The sequence below is a fragment of the Artemia franciscana genome, chromosome 20 (assembly GCF_032884065.1).
Source record: "Artemia franciscana chromosome 20, ASM3288406v1, whole genome shotgun sequence".
Lineage (NCBI taxonomy): Eukaryota > Metazoa > Arthropoda > Branchiopoda > Anostraca > Artemiidae > Artemia > Artemia franciscana.
Window position 1 is genome coordinate 15,993,695 of NC_088882.1, and position 24,403 is coordinate 16,018,097.

The 24,403-nt window shown below is 36.5% G+C and overlaps 1 protein-coding gene across 1 annotated transcript; it reads left to right on the forward strand.

Annotated features, from left to right (window-relative positions):
• The first annotated feature begins 5,244 nt into the window (after positions 1-5,244).
• On the forward strand, positions 5,245-6,870 carry LOC136040003 (uncharacterized). The gene has a single exon (XM_065724069.1). The coding sequence runs from the start codon at positions 5,245-5,247 to the stop codon at positions 6,868-6,870; it is 1,626 nt and encodes a 541-aa protein (XP_065580141.1).
• The last annotated feature ends 17,533 nt before the right edge of the window (positions 6,871-24,403 follow it).

The window sequence follows — 24,403 nt, forward strand, 5'->3', positions numbered from 1 at the left end:
CCGCCCGAGGCCAACACAGCTACGCACGCTCCTCCTCCAACTCAATCTATTCAAAACCTCCCTCTTTAAACCCTTCCAAGGAAGGTCCTATTTTCTTTAAACCTTTATTTATGACACCCTCCCACCCCCGACGAGGATAACCTGTTTTCCTTTTAGCCCTACAAGGTTAACTGTAAAGGACAATTTTCGGCAATCTGTCATCCTTCATCCACAGAACATGGCCTAGCCATCTTAACTATTTTTTCATTATAGCCCTAGAAAATGGGATTGAACTACATTTGAACTACAGCCTACTGTTAGAAATAAGGTCATTCAGCCGGGTACCCTGAACAATCCGTAGGCAATTTCTCTGGAAAACATCTAGTAAATTTACATCCGCTTTTCGGAACACCCATACTTCAGAGCCATAATTGACCACTGTCATCACTGTAGCTTCCATTATTCTAATCTTAGTTTGCCGAGTTATCCTCCTATTCTGCCAAACTTTTTTTAACTGTGAAAAAACACCCTGAGCCTTGGCAATTCTACTTTTAACATCTTCACTCCCCGTCGTTGCTAATATTGTTATTAATCAGCTTCAGTTTACAAAAACATAATCAATAAGGTTTGCTGTCTTACCATTACGCGGATACCATGTCAACTTGTGGGCCATTTTATGACCATACACTGTATTGGTTATCACTAGGTTTTTACACCTACAAATTTGCAAAAGTCTGTAGCTTTTACTGTTTTATTTTCCTCGACCAAATTTATCTAGGCTAGGATACCTTCTATCTCAGTTTCTACCAGCCTGGGTGTTAAATTCTCCTAGTAAAAACACTTCTTCGTTCTTTTGATGAAATCTTCCGAACAAAAATTATTTTAGGTAAAGAAAATTAATTAGATAAATAATTAAAAATAATGTAATTAATTGAACACTTTCCTTATCATTTTGACAATGTCTCTATAGAAACAACTAATATTCAAATTATTAATCAAAGTGCTTTTCCAGCCCATTATCTTTCACTCTTTCTTACTTGATTGAAATTTCTCCTTTTTCCTCCTTTTTCCTGTTTTCCAGATCCGAACCTAATGTTTTTTTTACCAATAAATTCCTTGTTCTATTGTGGCCTACCTGCACTAAACCGCAAATGCGTTTTTCAACGTCCACCTACAGAGCAATTTCAAAACATTAAAATAAAATGCAACATGAATTGATGATTAATATACACTGACACACAAGCTATTAACTAAAAAAACGTAATATCTACTCATGAGGAAATTTACGGCCTTTTCTTTTGTACTGATTTATAAATATGCTACTTAAGCCCTAACACATTTTATTAGAAGATTCTAGAAAAAAATAGACCATCAGATCATTATATTTGTAATCTAAAATTTGCTTGTAATCTCAAGTTCAATCACATTAATTTTAACCATTGAAAAATTCTTCTTTGCATTTAATTTAAAGTTAAATCTATTTACAAATTTAGTTTAGATTAAATTTAACTTCTATTTAACTTAAATCTAACATTGAACTTTTAACATCAAATTTTTGTGCGATTCCCAACAATCATAAGAACTTCTTGCTCGATGTTTAATAATTTGGCCAAAGCCTTTAAATGCTTTTATCTTAATACAAAAAATAAACATGGTCACAATTAAAATCTTTAACTCTAACTTAATTTTTCTACCTCTTTGATAAGTAACAAATGGCCAACAGAAACAAAGCAGCTGCACAGCAAGCAAATAGGGGTATCGGATTGCTCTATCTCCCCAAACCCTCTCCCCTCTTTCCTAAAAGAAGCATTTTGGGTACACCTTAGCAATACATGAAAAAACACAAGCTACGTATCAAACAGATCGCTACTAAATAGTTTTAGACCTTGCTAAGAGATATCCAGCATTCAAAACAAGATGTAACCCTGAACCTATATCCCCACTACTGGTCCTCTTGTTGCTGTCGTATATTCATAAATTTGTAAAAATATGTCACACCAACCTTACAACACAAACCTTGTCTTTCAAAATAGTCCCTAGAATTACTTATAACAAAGAGTGGCAAGTACTCCACTCCTTAATCTCATGTGGAGATGTTCTTAGTAAAGAAGGCAGATTAGTCTTCTTCTTAGCTTAGAACCATTAGGAAGTCCTTCAACCCATTTTTCGGCAGCAACCTGGAAAACAGAGCAGGTCACTAAGAAAGCTCCAACTATGCTAAGCCAAGTGGGGACTTGATGAAAAATAACATCTGCAAAAAATTAGATCAATAGAATTTATATTGTTAAAAAAAATATTGCATCTCTGAGAATAATTGCAAGATACTGCTAGAAACTTTTGCAAATAAAAATAATCTCCTAGTCCTCGAACACCGTCCTGTCGGAAAATCTTCCGATTTTCCCTAAGATCCTGTGGTCAAAAATATACCCGAATACTGATTAAACAGCGTAGGGGCTAATTCCAAAAGATTTATCCAGATTCCTCTTCTCTAGGAAGAATGAGGATTTCTAATAATTAAAATCCTCTTTTTGAAGTATCAGCCTTATTATGTTGGACGCTAGGATTTGCTAAATGTTTTCCAGAGAATTGCCAACGGATTGTTTTGGGCACTTGTCTCACTAACTATACTTCAAACAGTAGACTGTAGAAAAAATGTGGATCAATTCCGCTTTTTAGAGATGTAATGAAAAAAAAAAGAAAAATGGATGGGACACAATAATCAGACTCAACGTATCAGAGACCTCTACTGTTAAAGTTTCAAGCTCTTATCTTCAAAAATATGGAATTTGTATTTTTTGCCAGAATACAGATCACGGATACATATTTACTATTTATTTCCCCAGGGGTTATAGTATCGACCCAGTGGCCCTAGAATTTTATGAGAGCACATATTCTAAGGGAAATCATGTTCTAGCACCCTTTTTAAGTGACCCAAGAAACTGGAGGGCATCTAGGCCCCCTTCCCAAGCACATTTTTTTCCAAAGTCATCGGATCAAAATTTTGAGATAGCCATTCTATTCAACTTAGTCAAACACCTAATAACTATGTCTTTGGGGACGACTTAATCCCCCAGAGTCCCCGGGAGGGGGGCTGCAAGTTCCAAACTTTGACCATTGTTTACATATAGTTATGGTTATTATGAAGTGTACAGACGTTTTCAGGGGGACTTTTTCGCACCAAGGTGGGATTGGGTCAGGGGGGGGGGGGTCTTACGTGGGAGGATCTTTCCATTGAGGAATATATCATGAGGGAATATAATTTCCATGAAGGGGGTGCAGGTAATTCTAACATCATTTAAAAAAAAGCAATGAGAAAATGAATAATTTTTTCCCTGGAAGTAATGAGTTGCATGGAAACTTAAAACGAACATAAAATATAACGGTTATAAGGGGGTTTGTCTCCTCTACAATACTTTGCTGTTTACGCTAAGTATTGTTAGTAATTTCAACTATTTATTCTATGGCTTTTGTGATTCAGGGGTCATTCTTAAGGATTTGGGATAGAATTCAAGCTTTAGTGTAAAGAGCAAGGCATTGACGAGAGGGAAAACCCCCTCAGATACGTAATAAAAATAAACAATTATAGAAGTTCGTTAAGTAAGTTAATTCGTAAGGTACGTATGTTTATTACTAATAAAAACGTTCGTACAAAAAAATAAAAATATAGTTGTATTTGTACGTCCCCACTCCTCTTTTTTTTTTATCGAAATCATCCGATCAAAACTATGAGAAAGCCTTTTAGCAAAAAAATATAATAAGCAAATTTTCTTTTAAATATTCATGTTTGGTGGGCCAAAATCAAAACAAGTATTAATTCAAAAACGTTGAGAAATTAAATATAAAAAAACAATTTTTTTTAGCTGCAAGTAAGGAGCGACATTAAAACTTAAAACGAACAGAATTTACTTCGTGTATGAAAGAGGTTGGCCCCTCCGCAACGCCTCTCTCTTTACACTAAAGTTTTTTCTGCGCAAAATTTAAGACTGTCATATTGTCCGAATTTAAGACATCTATAGTGGCACCTTCTGAAACTAATAGTTGACAAATCTCCAAATTCCTTCCGAAGCAGCAATTTAAAATGACCCATTGTTCAACTCTACTATTTTCCAACGCCCAGCGACCTGAGGAGGAAAAAAAATGTTGAATATGCAGAATACCGTTATTGCTTCCACTTTTATTGATTTTCAAGCCAATATAATTTTTTTGTGGCTCTAGCCAAGAATTGATAAAAATTTTATTTTGGGGTTTTCGACAAGGTGGTTCTAATAGCGTAGGGGAGAGGTGGGTACAGTGGCGCAGTCTGCTACAGTGGCGCACTTGATCCAACTGCCACCTGTAATTAGATTAAATTCTAAAAAAATACGCACTAGGAGGGCAGTCACATGGTCTATGATCGTCAGCCATTTTCAATTTTTTGGGGCGATTGCAGTTTTTGAGGTATGTGATTAAGTGCTTTGAAAAATAAAATCTTGGACAAATGGAAAATATTTTTTGACTTTGCTAAGGTTTGTAGGCTACAAATAGTGTCGAATTCTGGCGCATATTAGTTCATCTGGAAGCTCCAACATTTCTAAACATATTGCAGCCAACTGTTTGTCTCTCGGTCATTATTTCAAATTTTGGTTCACAAAATGGATAAAAGAGGGTATTTCGGCTACAGTGGCGCATTTTGGTGGAGGGTATAGTGGTGCACCCCGAAATTTTTTAAATTCATAAACTTCACGCGGTAGGTAGCCTATATGATAGTTTTGACTTCTACTACTACTACTACAAACTCGTCGCAGCCTTTTTTTTCATTGATTTGTGTGTGTGTATTATGTTGTCAGTATTGTCATAATTTCTTTTTATTATGTTTAGTGTGACAAGCTTGAAAGCTTACCATAATTGGTATTAATAAATAAATAGGAATAAAGTATCCAGTATGTATGTTAGCATCATCAGGATCCTAAATATCAGAGCAGTCACCATTATCATACATTTTCTGGTTAATTGACATCAAAATTGGATTGGCTCACTTATTTCTAATAATTTCAAACTTGACTAAAGTACATTTATGATCAAATTAATTTTAAATAAGCTATATTAAAACATTCAGATAAATAAAATCTAATGTAGGCCACTGTGTGTCTTTTTTTCCTAGGCCTATATGCATTACTATAGGCCTAATGTTTATCTGATTGTTAAGAAATAGAAGTTGAGAAATAGAAATAGAGTTCAGTAACAAAGGCTACATCCCCCAAACATTAAATATTGGTCTTTTGCAGAATGCCTAATGAAGCAGAGCGTATGAAGCCTGACGTGGATGCGGTACTGGAATTAAAGCTTTCACAATGGGCTTCTGCCAAAAAATACGAGATCCCAAAGACAACACTCCGTCGATATGTAAATAAGGCTCGCAACGCGTCGGACGATAAAAAGCTGACTTTAAAATTTGAGCCGAATTACCAAGTCCGTCAAGTGTTAACTGATGAACTTGAACAGCAACTTCACGATTGTTTGATAAAGGCATGCAAAATGCACCATGGTTTGACACGGCTCAACGTCCGCCAATTCGCTTTCGAAATTGCAAAGATGAACCAATTGAAGGTGCCATCAACATGGCATGAGAAAAAGATGACGGGGAAAGACTGGTATTACAGTTACATGAAACGCTTCCCAGACCTGTCTATCCGCAAAGCAGAGGGAACAAGCTTGGCCAGAGCCACGGCATTCAACAGAACAACTGTAAACGATTTCTATGACAACTTGGAGACTGTTATGAATAAGTTTAAGTTTCAGCCTAGTGATATTTATAACTTAGATGAGACGGGGGCAACAACAGTGCAGAGACCACCAAATGTGATAGCACCCAAGGGGCACAAACAGGTGGGCCAAGTGACTTCTGCTGAGCGAGGCGAACTGACCACAGTCTGCTGCACCATCAATGCTCAAGGTAATTTCTTGCCACCTTATTTCGTCTTCCCAAGGAAAAGATTTGGCTCCCAGTTGATGAATGGTGCACCACCAGGCAGTGGCGGTAGCGGTTCTGCCAAAGGATGGATGACATCTGACATCTTCCTGCTTGTCCTCGAACATGTTGTGAAACATGCCCGCTGTACAAAAGAGAGACTCATATTGGTGATAGAAGACAACCACTCTTCTCATGTGTCGATTCAGGCCATTCAGTGCTGCAAAGATAACGGGATAGTGGTTCTGAATTTACCACCCCACACCAGCGGAAAGCTACAGCCACTGGACAGAACAGTCTACAAATCATTCAAAAACTACTACAACATCGCCTGCAATGACTGGATGGTCAGCAACCCCGGACAGACGATTGGCATCTCTATCATCGCTCAACTTGTTGGAAAGGCCTTCCAACTCTCCTTCACACAGAAAAACATAGTCAGTGGATTTGCTGCTACTGGGATTTTCCCCTTCAACCGCCTACTTTTCACAGACGACGATTTTCTCGCATCAGCTGTGACCGACAGGCCAGACCCTAATCCCAGCGCAGCTCCAGAGGCCGGAGAAGTCGAGCAAGAATTGAATAGTCATAACGAAGCGGGTCCAAGCTCTGCCTCCCCAAGCGCTGCCTCCCCTACCGCCGTTACACCCGAAGCTGTAAGGCCCTACCCAAGAGCACCCCCCAGGAAGCTGCCAGAAGGAGCTCAGAAGAGGAAGAAAACCATCATTGCCACGGATACCCCAGTGAAAGATGCTTTAGAGGAAGAATTCATGGAAAGGGAGGCAAAGAAAAAGGCCAAGACTTCTAACATTAACCCCAAGACAAAGAAAGCCGTTGTCCAAAAGCCAATGCCAAAAAACAGGATGTCCAACCTAAGAAAAAGGGCAGTGCTGTTGGATACTTTGCTAAATTTGACCGCAATTTCAAGAGAAACAGTCATGTAAAGACCCTGTTTTCTGATTCTTCGTCTGATGATGACTTTGGTGACTCTGCCACAAAAGGCAATAGTAGCTGTGATAGTGAAGAAAGCCTCCACTGTGGCCTTGAAGACCAAAACGATTTTTTGTGTGACGATGAAGTCCGTGTTGGAGATTATGTTCTTGTTTGCGAGGGGGAGATCAAAAAGAACAAAATTTACTCCGTGGGCAAAGTCCTCTCTGAGTCCAGCTTTGACATTGAGCTCATGTATATTAAGAGAATGGTTCCTTTCTACAAGTTCATCAGGACCAGTGAAAATTACACTTTCAGCAAGTTGAGTGTCGAAATGAAGCTACCTGCTCCGAATATTTCTGGTGCCACAGAAAGACAGGCGGAGCAACTGGTCTTCCCCATTGACCTGACTGCTTACAATATTAACTAGTGTGCCTTCTTCTTTTATTTTCAGTTCATTATTTTTTATTTCCTTACTCATTATACGAAGTATTCATCTTTTAGGTATTTTCAGTTCATTATTTTGTACTTCCTTACTCATTAAACGAAGTATTCATCTTAGCAGTTTGATTGCGCCACTGTTCCAGATGGGTGCGCCACTGTTCCAGATGGGGTGCGCCATAGTTCCCGCCTAGTCGGCAACAATGGCGCAAAAAGTGGTTGTCAGAAAACATGACTCCATCAAAAACTGGTTCAAAGAAGAAGTGTGAAATAAATCACCAGTGTAGAATAATAAACTGCCTGCATAACAGTTTAAAAATCGTCCAAAAATGTTATTTATATGCCAAAGTTACGATGCTTTGACCTGAAAGTGCGCCACTGTACCCACCTCTCCCCTACTTCTGGTTTGATCTGACTCAATTCTTAGGAGTTAAAATTTAAATTTAAATAAGAAAAGTTTTTTTAACTGCAAGCAAGGAGCGACAGTAAAACTTAAAACGAACAGAATTTACTTTGTATATGAAAGAGGTTGTCGCCTCCACAACGCCTCGCTCATTATACTAAAGTTTTTTTTATTGTTTAAAAAAATAGAGATGTGACAGAGTCAGACTTTAGCGTAAAGAGTAGGCCGTTTTGGAGGGGACAACCTCTTTTATATACGGAGTAATTTATGTTCGGTTTAAGTTCTAATGTCACTTCAAACTTGCATTTAAAAAAAACTTGTTCTTTTTATTTAATTTTTAATAAAGAACGAACTCTAGCCTATACTAATGATTATAAGAAAACAAAATCGGCATTAATATTTTCTATATTGCCTTTCCAAGCGATAAACTGTAAGACTGTTACGCCCTTATTATCGTTTGAATTGGGTTGAACACATCTATAGTGGCACCTTTTGAAACTAGCAGTTGCCAAATCTCCAAATTGCCTTCTGAAGCGGCAATTTTAAATGAGCCATTTATTCAACTATCTATGATTTTCCAGTGCCCAGCGACGTGAGGAGGAAAAAAAAGATGTTGTTTATACAGATATCGTGGTTACTGCCACTTTTCTTGATTTTCAAGCCATTATAATTTTCTTGGGGCTCAAGCCAAGAATCGATAAAATGCCTATATTGGGGTTTTGAGCAAAGTGGTTTTAATAGTGTACTTTTTGTTTGATCTGAATGATCAAAAATGAACTGCCACTTTTAGTTATTTTAGCTTAACCTTTGTAAGCTATTTATTCCTAGGTTTCAAATATCTCGTCATTAATAGCACTGATGTCACAATTTATATTATATAAATTTTACCTAAAATATTTTACCTTTGTAAAGTTCTTTCCTCTTCAAACGCCTGTTGTTGACTGATCACAAGCAAATATTGAATTCTTATTTCTTGTAAAGGATAGGGACAGAAAAAGTAACTTAAAATAAAAGTGGTGTGTAAAAGTTATCCAGCCAATGTGTTTTCAGAGCCCATTTATTTTTATATGAATTTTTGAAGCATGAAGATTCATACAAATCTGTTCGTCAAACTTATGAGCCTCACCCGTAATTTCAATCCTTGGGAAAACTTGAAAACCAGGCTTTTAAAGGTGGGAAGGAACCATTGAAATCACATGTATTTGATTCATTGCCACTGCGCAAAACAAGATTGTTACTTACGCACGTGTGTTTGATCCATTTTCACTGCGTAAGTTAAGGCTGTCATATTGCCAGAATCTAAGGCATCTACAGTGGCACCCTTTGAAAATAGTAGTTGACAAATATCCAAATTGCCTTTCCAAGCAGTAAAATGTAAGACTGTTAAGCACTTATGATATTTTGTATTTGGGTTGGCCCCTTTCTCTAACAGATATTCACTCACGTGTATTTTAACCATTGTCACTGCGTAAGATAAGGCTGTCATATTGTCCGAATCTAAAGCATCCAGAGTGACGCCCTATGAAACTAATAGTTGACAAATCTCCAAATTGCCTACCCAAGCAGCAATATTTAAGGCTGTCATATTGTCCAAATCTAAGGCATCCAGAGTTTCAAACTATTAGTTTTAAAAGGTGTCACACCTTTTGAAACTAATAGTTGACAAATCTCCAAATTGCCTTTTGGAGCAGCAATATGTAAGTTTGTGTTATTATCCGAATCTAAGGCATCTATAGTGGCACCCTTTTAAACTAGTAGTTGACAAATTTCTAAATTTTTTATCCAAGCAGTAAAATGTAAGACTGTTGCGCATTTTTCATTCTTTGCATTTGGGTTGGCCCCTTTCTCTAATAGATATTCAATCACGTGTATTTGATCCATTTTCGCTGCTTAAAATAAGGCTGTCATATTGTCCGAATCTACGCCATCTATAGTGGCACCCTTTGAAACCAATAGTTGACAAATATCCAAATTGCCTTCCGAAGCAGCAAAATATTAAGCTGTCATATTGTACGAATCTAAGGCATCTACAGTCGCACCCTTTGGAACTAGTAGTTTACAAATATCCAAATTGCCTTTTGAAGCAGCAATATGTAAGACTGTATTGCACTTATGACCGTTTGAATTTGGGTTGGCCCCGTTCTCTAACAGATGTTAACTATTACATTATTTACAGATGTTATCTGTTCTCTAACAGATAACAGATTGATAACTACAGCATTTCGATCCATTGGACATGAGGTTTTTACTTGTAGCCATTTCTTAATGCAATAGCCACAAAATACCTGCTTACATTCTGATGTCCAAAGAGGATCCTTCAGTTCATTTAAACAAATCGGACAAAAGAGACTCCTTTCCATATTCTTCGATATATCTTACGAAAATCAGCTTCATTGTGACTCGATCTGACATTACTATTGGCTATAGTTCGTTCTTTAATATAAAACGAATTTTTGTGATTTTCATGTAGTTTTCATATTTTGATTCAAAAATTAAAATTTTTCCTCAGACACCATAAATATTTTTGAAATTTAAGTAATAAATTTGGTGATCTTAAACTAAGAACTAAAATAAAAAAAATGAATTTTTTTCCTACGGAAATAAACCACCATGTTATAGAGATAAGCACTTTAGGAGTGGAAGCCAAACCAAGTTTGGTTCCATAAGGCAAGCAGATGTTAATAACATTTGTAACTACAGAGCTAGAGAAAAAATGCAGTTATTGTTAAAAAAATGATTCTATTTTTTAATTTATTTTTGTTAATTATGAAAGGTTTTTAAATAAACCAATTTCATTTAAAATGAGCCACCAGATAGCTCTATACCATTACCCAGTGAAAATTAGCTTTCGATACTGAGATGACTTGTTTTAAAGCATATTTTTATATCAGCTCAGAATATCATAGGAAATGACGTTACAATGATAATGCAAAAAGGAAGTTCAAAATAACTATTTTTTTGTTTTTGTTTGACGTCATTGATGGTTTTAACCCATACTAAATGGCATAATTCATATTATACATCACCTTGGGGCAAACCCAAATGCAAAACATCATGAGTAAATAACAGTCTCACGTTTAGCTGCATGGAAAGGCAATTTTGAGATTTTTCTAATACTAGTTTCAATGGGTGCTATTAGAAATGTCTTGGGGTCGTTTTATTTCAAACAGCCCTGGAAAAAAAACAAATTAACACGCATTTGTGATCTTTCTTCTGAAATAAAATACAAATTCCACATTTTTACAGGTAGGACCTTGAAACCTCTATAGTTCGGTTCTCTGGCACGCTAAATCCGATGGTGTGATTTTCAATAAAAATCTTTGACTTTTACGGAGTGTTTTTCCCCTTTTATTGTAAATAAGGTAAAGTTTCTCAGGAAAAGGTATTGTGGAGGGGACGAACTCCCTTATATACGTAGAATTTTCTGCTCGTTTAAAATTTAAATGGTGCTCATTACTTCCGGTTGAACTTTTTTCATTTATTTTCTCATTGTTGTTTTATGAAAATAATGATAAAAAATTATGCTTCGCCCCCTTCATGGAAATGATCTTCCCTCCTGATAAATTTTTCCACTGAAAGATCCTCCCACGTAGCCACCCTCACCCCGTTCCACTCCAACCCCAGCGCGAAAAATTTCCCTGAATACGTCTGTACACTTCATAATGACCATTACTGTATGTAAACAATAATCAAAGTTTTTAAATTGAAGCCCCTCCCCCGGGGACTTTGGGAGGTGAAGTCATCCCTGACATAGCTATTTGATTTTCGACTATGCTAAACAGAATGGCTATCTCAAAATTTTGATCCGGTGACTTTGGGGAAAACATGTGCGTTGGAGGGGACCTAGATGCCCTCCATTTTTTTGGTCACCTAAAACGAGCACTAGAACTTTTAATTCCGTTAGAATGAGTCCTCTCATGACATTCTAGAACCACTGGGTCGATACGATCATCCCTGTGGAAAAAAACACAAAAAAAAAACAAATAAACACGCATCCGTGATCCGTCTTCTGGCAAAAACAAAAACAATGAAATTCCACATTCTTGTAGATAGGAGCTTGAAACTTGTACAGTAGGCTTCTCTGATACGTTGAATCTGATGGTGTGATTTTTGTTAAGATTCTATGACTTTTTGGAAATTTTTTCCCCTATTTTCTAAAATAAGGCAAATTGTCTCAGGCTCGTAACTTTTTATGGGTAAGACAAAACTTGATGAAACTTATATATTTAAAATTTGCCATAAAATGTGATTCTTTTGATGTTGCTATTTGTATCAAAATTTCCTTTTTTAGAGTTTTGGGTACTATTGAGCTGGGTACGTTACCACGAACTGTTTGACTGTGCCTGTATGTCTGAGCGAATGTCTGCTTGTCTCTTTCACATTGCTTGTGTCTGAGTTGGTGTTTGCATATTTCTGTGTCTTTCTTTGTGAGCTTGTGTGTTTGACTCTGTTTGTTTGGTCTCTCTCTCCCTTTCTCTTTTTTTTCTCTCTCTCTCTCTCTCACTAAGCCTGTATGACTGAACGGCTTTTTGCTTGTCTCTCTCACTATCCCTGTATGTCTGAGCGTGTATTTGCATTTGTCCGTGTCTGTCTTTGCGTGTTTGTGTATCTGACTCTGTGTGTTTGTAGGTGTTTTATTTTTTCTATTTCTTTCACTGTGCCTGTTTGTCTGAACGGTTGTTTACTTGTCCCTCTTACTCTGCATGTCTGTCTGAGTGGGTGTTGTTGAGGCATTAGTCTGGTTTATGTAGGTAGCAAATAACTCAGTAATATGATACTTTCTAGACTGAGAGATGCTGTTGAACACTTCGAACTTGCATTTAAAAAAACTTGTTCTTTTTATTTAATTTTAAAAAAAAACGAACTCTAGCCTATACTAATGATAATAAGAAAAAAAAATTCGGTATCAATATTTTCTATATTGCCTTTCCAAGCGATAAACTGTAAGGCTGTTTCGCCCTTTTTATCCTTTGAATTGGGTTGAACACATCTATAGTGCCACCTTTTGAAACTAGCAGTTGCCAAATCTCCCAATTGCCTTCTGAAGCGGCAATTTTAAATAAGCCATTTATTCAACTATCAATGATTTTCCAGTGCCCAGCGACCTGAGGAGGAAAAAAAAGATGTCGCATATGCAGAATATCGTGGCTACTGCCACTTTTCTTGATTTTCAAGGCATTATAATTTCCTTGTAGCTCAAGCCAAGAATCGATAAAACTCCTATATTGGAGTTTTGAGCAAAGTGGTTTTAATAGTATACTTCTCGCTTGATCTGACTCTATTCTTAGGAGTTGTGGGTTATTTTATTTTTCAATTTGGGCCTTGATTGTCTCTTAATAGGTTGCTTGCTATCGCTGCCACCCGGATAATATACCCCAGACAAGTAATTTTTCGAAAGATGCTTGTAAAATCTTAACTTTTAATTATCCTTTGTAAGCTATTTATTCCTAGGTTTCAAATATCTCGTCATTAATAGCACTGATGTCACAATTTATATTATATAAATTTTACCTAAAATATTTTACCTTTGTAAAGTTCTTTCCTCTTCAAACACCTGTTGTTAGCTGCTCACAAGCGAATATTGAATTCTTATTTCTTGTAAGGGAAGGGACAGAAAATGTAACTTAAAATCAAAGTGGTGTGTAAAAGTTATCCAGCCAATGTGTTTTCAGAGCCCCTTTATTTTTATACGAAGTTTTTTGAAGCATGAAGATTCATACAAAACTGTTCTTCAAACATGAAATTGAGCCTTGTAATCCTTGAGAAAACTTGAAAACCAGGCTTTTAAAGGTGCTCTCATATTATACGAATCTAAGGCATCTACAGTGGCACCCTTTGAAACTAGTAGTTTACAAATATCCAGATTGCATTTTGAAGCAGCGTAAAATAAGGCTGTCCTATTGTACGAATTTAAGGCATCTACAGTGGCACCCTTTGAAACTAGTAGTTTACAGACATCCAAATTGCCTATTGAAGCAGCAATATGTAAGACTGTATTGCACTTATGATCCTTTGAATTTGGGTCGGCCCCTTTTTCTAATAGATATTCAATCACGCGTATTTTATCCTTTTTCGCGTATATTGAAACTTTAATCACAGCATCATACAAGGCTGTTCTATTGTCCGAATCTAAGACATCTACAGTGGCACCCTTTGAAACTAGTAGTTTACAAATATCCAAATTGCCTTTTCTAGCAGCACAGTGCAAGGCTGTACATTTTGCTGGTTTTCCAGAGCGGAAGCCCCTGTTCCAAATTCTATTGGGGTGAAAATAAATTCCGTTGCATTCTAAGAGATTTTCAATAATCGGTGATGTTGGTCTCTCGTCATTATATGAATATAACGGTGACAAATCTTTGATAACTATAGGATTTCGATCCATTGGACATGAGGTTTTTACTTGTAGCCATTTCTTAATGCAATAGCCACAAAATACATGCTTACATTCTGATGTCCAAAGAGGATCCTTCAGTTCATCTAAACAAATCGGACAAAAGAGACTCCTTTCCATATTCTTCGATATTTCTTACGAAAATCAGCTTCATTGTGTCTCGATCTGACATTACTATTGGCTATAGTTCGTTCTTTAATATAAAACGAATTTTTGTGATTTATGTAGTTTTCTAATTTTAATTCAAAAATTAAAATTATTCCTCGGGCACCATAAATATTTTTGCAATTTAAGTAATAAATTTGGTGATCTTAAACTAAGAACTAAAGTAAAAAAATGAATTTTTTTCCTACGGAAATAAAGCACCATGTTATAGGGATAGCCACTTTAGGAGTCGAGCCAAACCAAGTTTGGTTCCATAAAGCAAGCAGATGTTAATAACATTTGTAACTACAGAGCTAGAGAAAAATGCGGTTTTGTTAAAAAAAATAATTTTATTTTTTAATTTATTTTTGTTAATTATGAAAGGTTTCTAAATAAACCAATATCCTTTAAAATGAGCCATCAGATAGCTTTATACCATTATCCAGTGAAAATTAGCTTTCGATACTGAGATGACATGTTTTAAAGCATATTTTTATATCAGCTCAGAACATCATAGGAAATGACGTCACAATGATGATGCAAAAAGGAAGTTCAAAATAACTATTTTTTTGTTTTTGTTTGACGTCATTGATGGTTGTAACCCATACTAAATGGCATAATTCATATTATACATCACCTTGGGGCAAACCCAAATGCAAAGCATCATGAGTACATAACAGTCTCACGTTTAGCTTTATGGAAAGGCAATTTTGAGATTTTTCTAATACTAGTTTCAATGGGTGCTATTATAAATGACTTGGGTTCGTTTTCTGTAAAACAGCCCTGGAAAAAAAAAACAAATTAACACGCATCCGTGAACTTTCTTCTGAAATAAAATACAAATTCCACATTTTTACAGATAGGACTTGAAACCTCTAGAGTTCGGTTTTCCGGTACGCTAAATCCGATGGTGTGATTTTCATTAAAAACTAGCTGTTGGTGGGGGCACTTCGCCCCCCCCCCAAGCCCCCTCGCACGCGTAAGTCGTTACGTGCCATATTAGTTACGCGTCATTGCAGTTGTTTCCCTATGTCTCACCTGTGAATATAGATATATATATATCTATATATATAAAAATAAGTTGTCTGTCTGTGTGTCTGTCTGTGGATCAGGTGACGTCATGTTTCTGTGTCCACTGACGTCATGAAATTAGTTGTCGTCATTTTTGCTTTGACGGTGACGTCATTCAAGATATTTAAGACATATGTTCACGTAGAAATCTATTAATGTTTAAGTTTACAATGACTGATGAACTTACCATGGCAAAAACCGATGAAGATGCTCAAAGAGTCTATGCCAAAAAACTTGCTGCTGATAGAGAAAGTCAGAAAAGAAAGCGTGCCGAGGAATCAAAAGAACAGCAAGGAAACAGGCTTGAGGCTAAAGAACGCAAAACCGCGCAGTTAGATGAAGATCCACCTGGACAGCGAGAGTCAAAACATATCAAAACTGAAAATGATAGCGATGATGATTGGGTTTGGGATTTTGACTTGGATAAGGTCATCAATGCCCACCAGATTTTAGTTAAAAAAACAAAGGTTCGGCGATATGTATTTCATAGTGAAGCTGAAAAATAAAGAAGAAAAAGAAAACTGAAAAAAGAAAAAATGTAAAAAACTAAAAAATACTAAAAAGAAAAACACTCAAAGAGAAATTACAGACCGGGACACAAATGACGACCGGGACAGAGGGAATATAAATAACGACCGGGACACTCAAAGAGAAATTACAGACTGGGATACCGGGACACAAATGACGACCGGGACACAGGGAATATAAATGACGACCAGGACACAGGTATTTAAGAATATCGTTCAAAGACAAATTTTTAATTGTAAGAAGACCGTTGAAAGAGAAATTTCTAATTGTAAAATGACTGAAGAACCTACATTGGCAACGGTACCACCATCGAAGTAGATAACCAGTGGGTTGTTCCATATTCCCCATTATTATCAAAAACATTTAATGCACACATAAACGTTGAATACTGTAACTCCATAAAGGCAATCAAATACATATGTAAATACGTCAACAAAGGCAGTGACATGGCAGTTTTTGGCTTGCAGCCCAAAATCAAAGATTTCGACGAAATCGTACAATATCAGGCTGGAAGATACATAAGCAGTAATGAAGCTGTTTGGCGAATTCTTTCATTTCCGATACATGAACGTAGTCCAGCTGTTGTTCACTTAGCGGTACATTTACAGAATGGTCAACGTGTTTATTTCTCGGAAACCAACGTGCAACAAAGAGCCCTGAATCCACCGGATACAAAATTAACAGCTTTTTTTTCGCTTTGCAAAAATGATTCTTTTGCAAAAAAACTGCTGTATACTGAAGTGCCTTCGTATTACACGTGGAATACTAAAAATAAAGTATTTGAACGTCGAAAACAGGGTAAGTCAGTCGACGGCCAACCTACCATCTTCAAAGATACCACGATAGGAAGACTCTACACCGGTCACCCCAATCAACATGAATGCTTCTTTCTACGCCTGCTTTTGGTGAATGTACCCGGTCCGACATCCTTTGAGTATTTGAGAACTGTAAACGGTACTATACATGACACTTACCGTAGTGCATGCCAAGCTCTGAATTTATTGGAGAATGACCAACACTGGGATAACTGCATCAATGACGCGTGCGAAACGTCAACTCCAAGTGAAATTCGTGCATTGTTTGGCATCATTTTAACAACTTGCTCTCCATCAGCTCCTACAGAGTTATGGGGAAAATATAAGTCAAAAATGTCCGTAGATATACTCCATCGAAAACAGTTAGAGACGTCAGATATGACTTTTGATTTTACATCAGAAATTTATAACTACACTTTAGTTATTATAGAAGATTTGTGCGTACGTATGGCAAACAAACCTCTTCAGGATTTGGGAATGCCTTCATCTAACCGTATCGCTGCTGTTTCGACATGTGTAGAATTGGATCGTGAACAAAGTTACAGTACGAGTGATCTATTGTCGTATGTACAAAATAACATTTCCAAGTTAACGTCGGAACAGAAAGACATTTATGATACGATACTCAATTTCAGGACGTATACAACTACCTGCTGATTTATGTAATTTAGTGACGTCCAAAAATGAATTGATTGAAAAAGTATTTCCCAATATTCTAAAAAATTATAAAAATAATAAATGGCTAAGTGAAAGAGCGATTCTCGCACCCAAAAATATAGACGTCCACGAAATCAACAATATTGTTTTGACCAAGATTCGAGACCAGGCAGTCCTTTACAAGTCAATCGACACAGTTTTGGAACCAAATGAAGCGGTTAAGTATGCATGTTTGTTTGTTTGTAAACAGAGCGTTTTCATATGACGTCATTATTAGTACATACGGCTTTGTATATGCACAGACAATGGGAAAGCCAAGAATGTTGTATATTCGCAATTTTTACGTAGTTTAACTCCTGCAGACGAAATGAATGCTTGCCTGAAAAATTCTAATTTATGGGCACACGTAAAAATATTAAAATTAACTACAAATATGCGTGTCCGATTGCAAAACGATGACTCTGGTCAAACATTTTCAGATCAATTGCTGGCAATTGGAAACGGAAAGCTCCCAGTAGTGGGAAAGCCAAATATGTTGTATATTCGCAATTTTTACGTAGTTTGAAACACATATATAAATCTATCTATATTCACAGGTGGGACACAGGGACACAACTACAATGGCGCGTAACTAATATGGCGCGTAACGACTTACGCGCGCGGGGGGGCTTGGGGGGGCGCGAAGCGCCCCACCAACTAGGTGTTGTGGTGGCGCGAAGCGCCACCCCAACAGCTAGTATATATATATATATATATATATCTATATATATAAAAATAAGTTGTCTGTCTGTCTGTGGGTCTGTGGATCTGTGGATCAGGTGACGTCATGTTTCGGCTGACGTCATGAAATTAGTTGCCGTCATTTTTGTTATGACGATGCTTAGTATATTGTAAAACACATTAATTTGGTTAATAATATACCATTTAAAACACCAAAATGAACATGCTGGAGTAGTCACTCGGTGAGAGAGGGTGTCAGAACGGAGAATGAAGGTCCCAGGTTCAAATCCTGGTTAGGCTAAAAAAGGTAAAAAACTAAAAACTAAAAAAAAAACTGAAAAAACTAAAAAAAGGCAAAAACTACAAAAAAAACTAAAAACTAATAAAAAAATAAAAAAGCCGAAAAACTAAAAAACTAAAGAAACTAAAAAAAGGAAAAAAATTAAAAAACTAAAAACTAAAAAAAACTAAAAAAAAAAGGAAAAATGAAAAATAGAAGAGGAAAAGAATACTAATAAAATTAAAAATAAAAATAAAAAAAAATAAAAAAGATAAAAAGCTAAAAAAAGGTAAAAACCAATAAAAACTAAAAAGAAAAAAAGGTAAAAAACTAAAAAAAAAATCATCTAAAAAACAAAAAAAAACTAAAAAACGTAAAAACTAAAAGAACTAAAAAAGTAAAAAAAAAACTAAAAAAAGGAAAAAACTGAAAAATAAGCGGGATATAAAACAGGGGGATATAAATGACGACCGGGACACCGGGACATAAGGAATATAAATGAATCAGAAAATACAACTCATGTTTCCAAATGACGTCGTTTGGAGCCCAAATTGAAAATCCAGATCAATTTATGTCTACTTTCAAAGTAAAAGGGCAAATTTATCATAGAGCAGGGTCTCTTCTACCATTCTCAGGCGAGAATCATAAATTTTTACAATTGTACTTCATCAGTGATAGAAATTCTGAATTGAATGCACGTTGCGAAATTTCTCCCAACATTGAAAGGACAATCGTTTCCCAATTACAACATCTTTTCCACGAAAATAATAATTTAGTGCGTCTGTTCAAAACAGCCATCGATTTGATGCCTACTTATACGCATAAAATTGTTATTTCCGCTGACAAAACGCCTCCTGGCCAACATGTGCGTAGATACAATGCTCCAACTATCGACGAAGTGGCCATCGTTATGGTCGGTGATCAGTTTTTACCTCGAGATATTATTCTCAGGGTTTCCACCACACGTGCTACAACTAAAAATAGGCCTACCAATAATACTTTTAAGAAATATAAACCCACCAAAGCTTTGCTATGGCACTTGACCTGCCGTAAAAAAAACAATGGAAAACCTAAGAGAGGCCACAATCTTGACAGGGCCTTTTGAGGGTGAGGCTGTTCTTATTCCTCGCATTCCCAAGATTCCAACGGATCTGCCTTTTCAATTTAAAAGATTGCAATTCCCAATTCGATTAGCATTTGCAATCACCATTAACAAAGCTCAAGGTCAATCATTAGAAAAATGTGGTATAGATCTTAATACTGATTGTTTTTCCCATTGACAATTGTACGTTGCATGTTCGAGGGTCGGTAAACCTGACAATCTATTTATATGCAGCGACAATTGGACAGCGAAGAATGTTGTATATTCGCAAGTTTTACGCAGTTAATTTGTATTTTATCTATCTATCTATCTATCTATCTATATAAAAACGAGTTGTATGTATGCATGTTTGTTTGTTTGTAAAAAGAGCGTTTGCATATGATGTCATTATTAGTACATACGGCTTTGTATATGCAGAGACAATGGGAAAGCCAAGAATGTTGTATATTCGCAATTTTTACGTAGTTTAACTCCTGCAGACGAAATGAATGCTTGCCTAAAAAATTCTAATTTATAGGCACACGTAAAAATATTAAAATTAACTACAAATATGCGTGTCCGATTGCAAAACGATGACTCTGGTCAAACAGTAGACTCAATTTCAGGACGTATACAACTACCTGCTGATTTCTGTAATATAGTGACGTCCAAAAATGAATTGATTGAAAAAGTATTTCCGAATATTCTAAAAAATTATAAAAATAATAAATGGCTAAGTGAAAGAGCGATTCTCGCACCCAAAAATATAGACGTCCACGAAATCAACAATATTGTTTTGAACAAGATTCGAGACCAGGCAGTCCTTTACAAGTCAGTCGACACAGTTTTGGAACCAAATGAAGCGGTTAATTATCCATCTGAATTTTTAAATTCCATAGATCCTTCAGGGTTTCCACCACACGTGCTACAACTAAAAATAGGCGTACCAATAATACTTTTAAGAAATATCAACCCACCAAAGCTTTGCAATGGCACGCGACTTGCCGTAAAAAAAAACAATGGAAAACCTAATAGAGGCCACAATCTTGACAGGGCCTTATGAGGGTGAGGCTGTTCTTATTCCTCGCATTCCCATGATTCCAACGGATCTGCTTTTTCAATTTAAAAGATTGCAATTCCCAATTCGATTAGTATTTGCAATCACCATTAACAAAGCTCAAGGTCAATCATTAGAAAAATGTGGTATAGATCTTAATCCTGGTTGTTTTTCCCATGGACAATTGTACGTTGCATGTTCGAGGGTCGGTAAACCTGACAATGTATTTATATGCAGCGACAATTGGACAGCGAAGAATGTTGTTTATTCGCAAGTTTCACGCAGTTAATTTGTATTGTATCTATCTATATAAAAACGAGTTATGTGGATGCATGTTAGTTTGTTTGTAAAAAGAGCGTTTGTATATGACGTCATTATTAGTACATACGGCTTTGCATATGCACAGACAATGGGAAAGCCAAGAATGTTGTTTATTCGCAATTTTTGCGTAGTTTGAAACACATATATAAATCTATCTATATTCACAGGTGGGACACAGGGACACAACTACAATGGCGCATAACTAATATGGCGCGTAACGACTTACGCGCGCGGGGGGGATTGGGGGGGCGCGAAGCGCCCCACCAACTAGGTGTTGGGGTTGCGCGAAGCGCCACCCCAACAGCTAGTATATATATATATATATATATATATATATATATATATATATATATATATATATATATATATATACTAGCTGTTGGGGTGGCGCTTCGCGCCACCACAACACCTAGTTGGTGGGGCGCTTCGCACCCCCCCAAGCCCCCCCGCGCGCGTAAGTCGTTACGCGCCATATTAGTTATGTGCCATTGTAGTTGTGTCCCTGTGTTCCACCTGTGAATATAGATAGATTTATATATGTATTTCAAACTACGTAAAAATTGCGAATATACAAAATTTTTGGCTTTCCCACTACTGGGAGCTTTCCGTTTCCAATTGCCAGCAATTGATCTGAAAATGTTTGACCAGAGTCATCGTTTTGCAATCGGACACGCATATTTGTAGTTAATTTTAATATTTTTACGTGTGCCCATAAATTAGAATTTTTCAGGCAAGCATTCATTTCGTCTGCAGGAGTTAAACTACGTAAAAATTGCGAATATACAACATTCTTGGCTTTCCCATTGTCTGTGCATATACAAAGCCGTATGTACTAATAATGACGTCATATGCAAACGCTCTTTTTACAAACAAACAAACATGCATACTTAACCGCTTCATTTGGTTCCAAAACTGTGTCGATTGACTTGTAAAGGACTGCCTGGTCTCGAATCTTGGTCAAAACAATATTGTTGATTTCGTGGACGTCTATATTTTTGGGTGCGAGAATCGCTCTTTCACTTAGCCATTTATTATTTTTATAATTTTTTAGAATATTCAGAAATACTTTTTCAATCAATTCATTTTTGGACGTCACTAAATTACAGAAATCAGCAGGTAGTTGTATACGTCCTGAAATTGAGTATCGTATCATAAATGTCTTTTTGTTCCGACGTTAACTTGGAAATGTTATTTTGTACATACGACAATAGATCACTCGTACTGTAACTTTGTTCACGATCCAATTCTACACATGTCGAAACAGCAGCGATACGGTTAGATGAAGGCATTCCCAAATCCTGAAGAGGTTTGTTTGCCATACGTACGCACAAATCTTCTATAATAACTAAAGTGTAGTTATAAATTTCTGATGTAAAATCAAAAGTCATATCTGACATCTCTAACTGTTTTCGATGGAGTATATCTACGGACGTTTTTGACTTATATTTTCCCCATAACTCTGTAGGAGCTGATGGAGAGCAAGTTGTTAAAATGATGCCAAACAATGCACGAATTTCACTTGGGGTTGACGTTTCGCACGCGTCATTGATGCAGTTATCCCAGTGTTGGTCATTCTCCAATAAATTCAGAGCTTGGCATGCACTACGGTAAGTGTCATGTATAGTACCGTTTACAGTTCTCAAATACTCAAAGGATGTCGGACCGGGTACATTCACCAAAAGCAGGCGTAGAAAGAAGCATTCATGTTGATTAGGGTGACCGGTGTAGAGTCTTCCTATCGTGGTATCTTTGAAGATGGTAGGTTGGCCGTCGACTGACTTACCCTGTTTTCGACGTTCAAATACTTTATTTTTAGTATTCCACGTGTAATACGAAGGCACTTCAGTATACAGCAGTTTTTTTGCAAAAGAATCATTTTTGCAAAGCGAAAAAAAAGCTGTTAATTTTGTATCCGGTGGATTCAGGGCTCTTTGTTGCACGTTGGTTTCCGAGAAATAAACACGTTGACCATTCTGTAAATGTACCGCTAAGTGAACAACAGCTGGACTACGTTCATGTATCGGAAATGAAAGAATTCGCCAAACAGCTTCATTACTGCTTATGTATCTTCCAGCCTGATATTGTATGATTTCGTCGAAATCTTTGATTTTGGGCTGCAAGCCAAAAACTGCCATGTCACTGCCTTTGTTGACGTATTTACATATGTATTTGATTGCCTTTACGGAGTTACAGTATTCAACGTTTATGTGTGCATTAAATGTTTTTGATAATAATGGGGAATATGGAACAACCCACTGGTTATCTACTTCGATGGTGGTACCGTTGCCATTGTAGGTTCTTCAGTCATTTTACAATTAGAAATTTCTCTTTCAACGGTCTTCTTACAATTAAAAATTTGTCTTTGAACGATATTCTTAAATACCTGTGTCCTGGTCGTCATTTATATTCCCTGTGTCCCGGTCGTCATTTGTGTCCCGGTATCCCAGTCTGTAATTTCTCTTTGAGTGTCCCGGTCGTTATTTATATTCCCTCTGTCCCGGTCGTCATTTGTGTCCCGGTCTGTAATTTCTCTTTGAGTGTTTTTCTTTTTAGTATTTTTTAGTTTTTTACATTTTTTCTTTTTTCAGTTTTCTTTTTCTTCTTTATTTTTCAGCTTCACTATGAAATACATATCGCCGAACCTTTGTTTTTTTAACTAAAATCTGGTAGGCATTGATGACCTTATCCAAGTCAAAATCCCAAACCCAATCATCATCGCTATCATTTTCAGTTTTGAAATGTTTTGACTCTCGCTGTCCAGGTGGATCTTCATCTAACTGCGCGGTTTTGCGTTCTTTAGCCTCAAGCCTGTTTCCTTGCTGTTCTTTTGATTCCTCGGCACGCTTTCTTTTCTGACTTTCTCTATCAGCAGCAAGTTTTTTGGCATAGACTCTTTGAGCATCTTCATCGGCTTTTGCCATGGTAAGTTCATCAGTCATTGTAAACTTAAACATTAATAGATTTCTACGTGAACATATGTCTTAAATATCTTGAATGACGTCACCGTCAAAGCAAAAATGACGACAACTAATTTCATGACGTCAGTGGACACAGAAACATGACGTCACCTGATCCACAGACAGACACACAGACAGACAACTTATTTTTATATATATAGATATATATATGTCAACTATATATATATGTCAACTATATATATATATATATATGTCAAATATATGTCAACAAACTCCCCTAAATACATAGAATTTTATGTTCGTTTTAAGTTTAAATGCTGGTCATTACTTCCGGTTGAAAATTTTTGTTTATTTATTTTCTCATTGATCTTTTTTTAAGAAAATACTAGAAAATAATGCTTCGCCCCCTTCTTGGAAATTCTCTTCCCTCATGATAAATTCCTCCACTGAAAGATCCTCCAACGTAGCCACCCTCACCCCGATCCACTCCAACCCATACTCGAAAAATTTCCCTGAAAATGTATGTACACTTCATAATAACCATTACTGTATGTAAACAATAATCAAAGTTTTTAAATTGAAGCCCCTCCCCCGAGACTTTGGGAGGTGAAGTCATCCTGGAAGACATAGTTATTTGATTTTTGACTAAGCTGAACAGAATTGCTATCTCAATATTTTTATCCGATGACATTGGGGAAAACATATGCGTTGGAGGGGGCC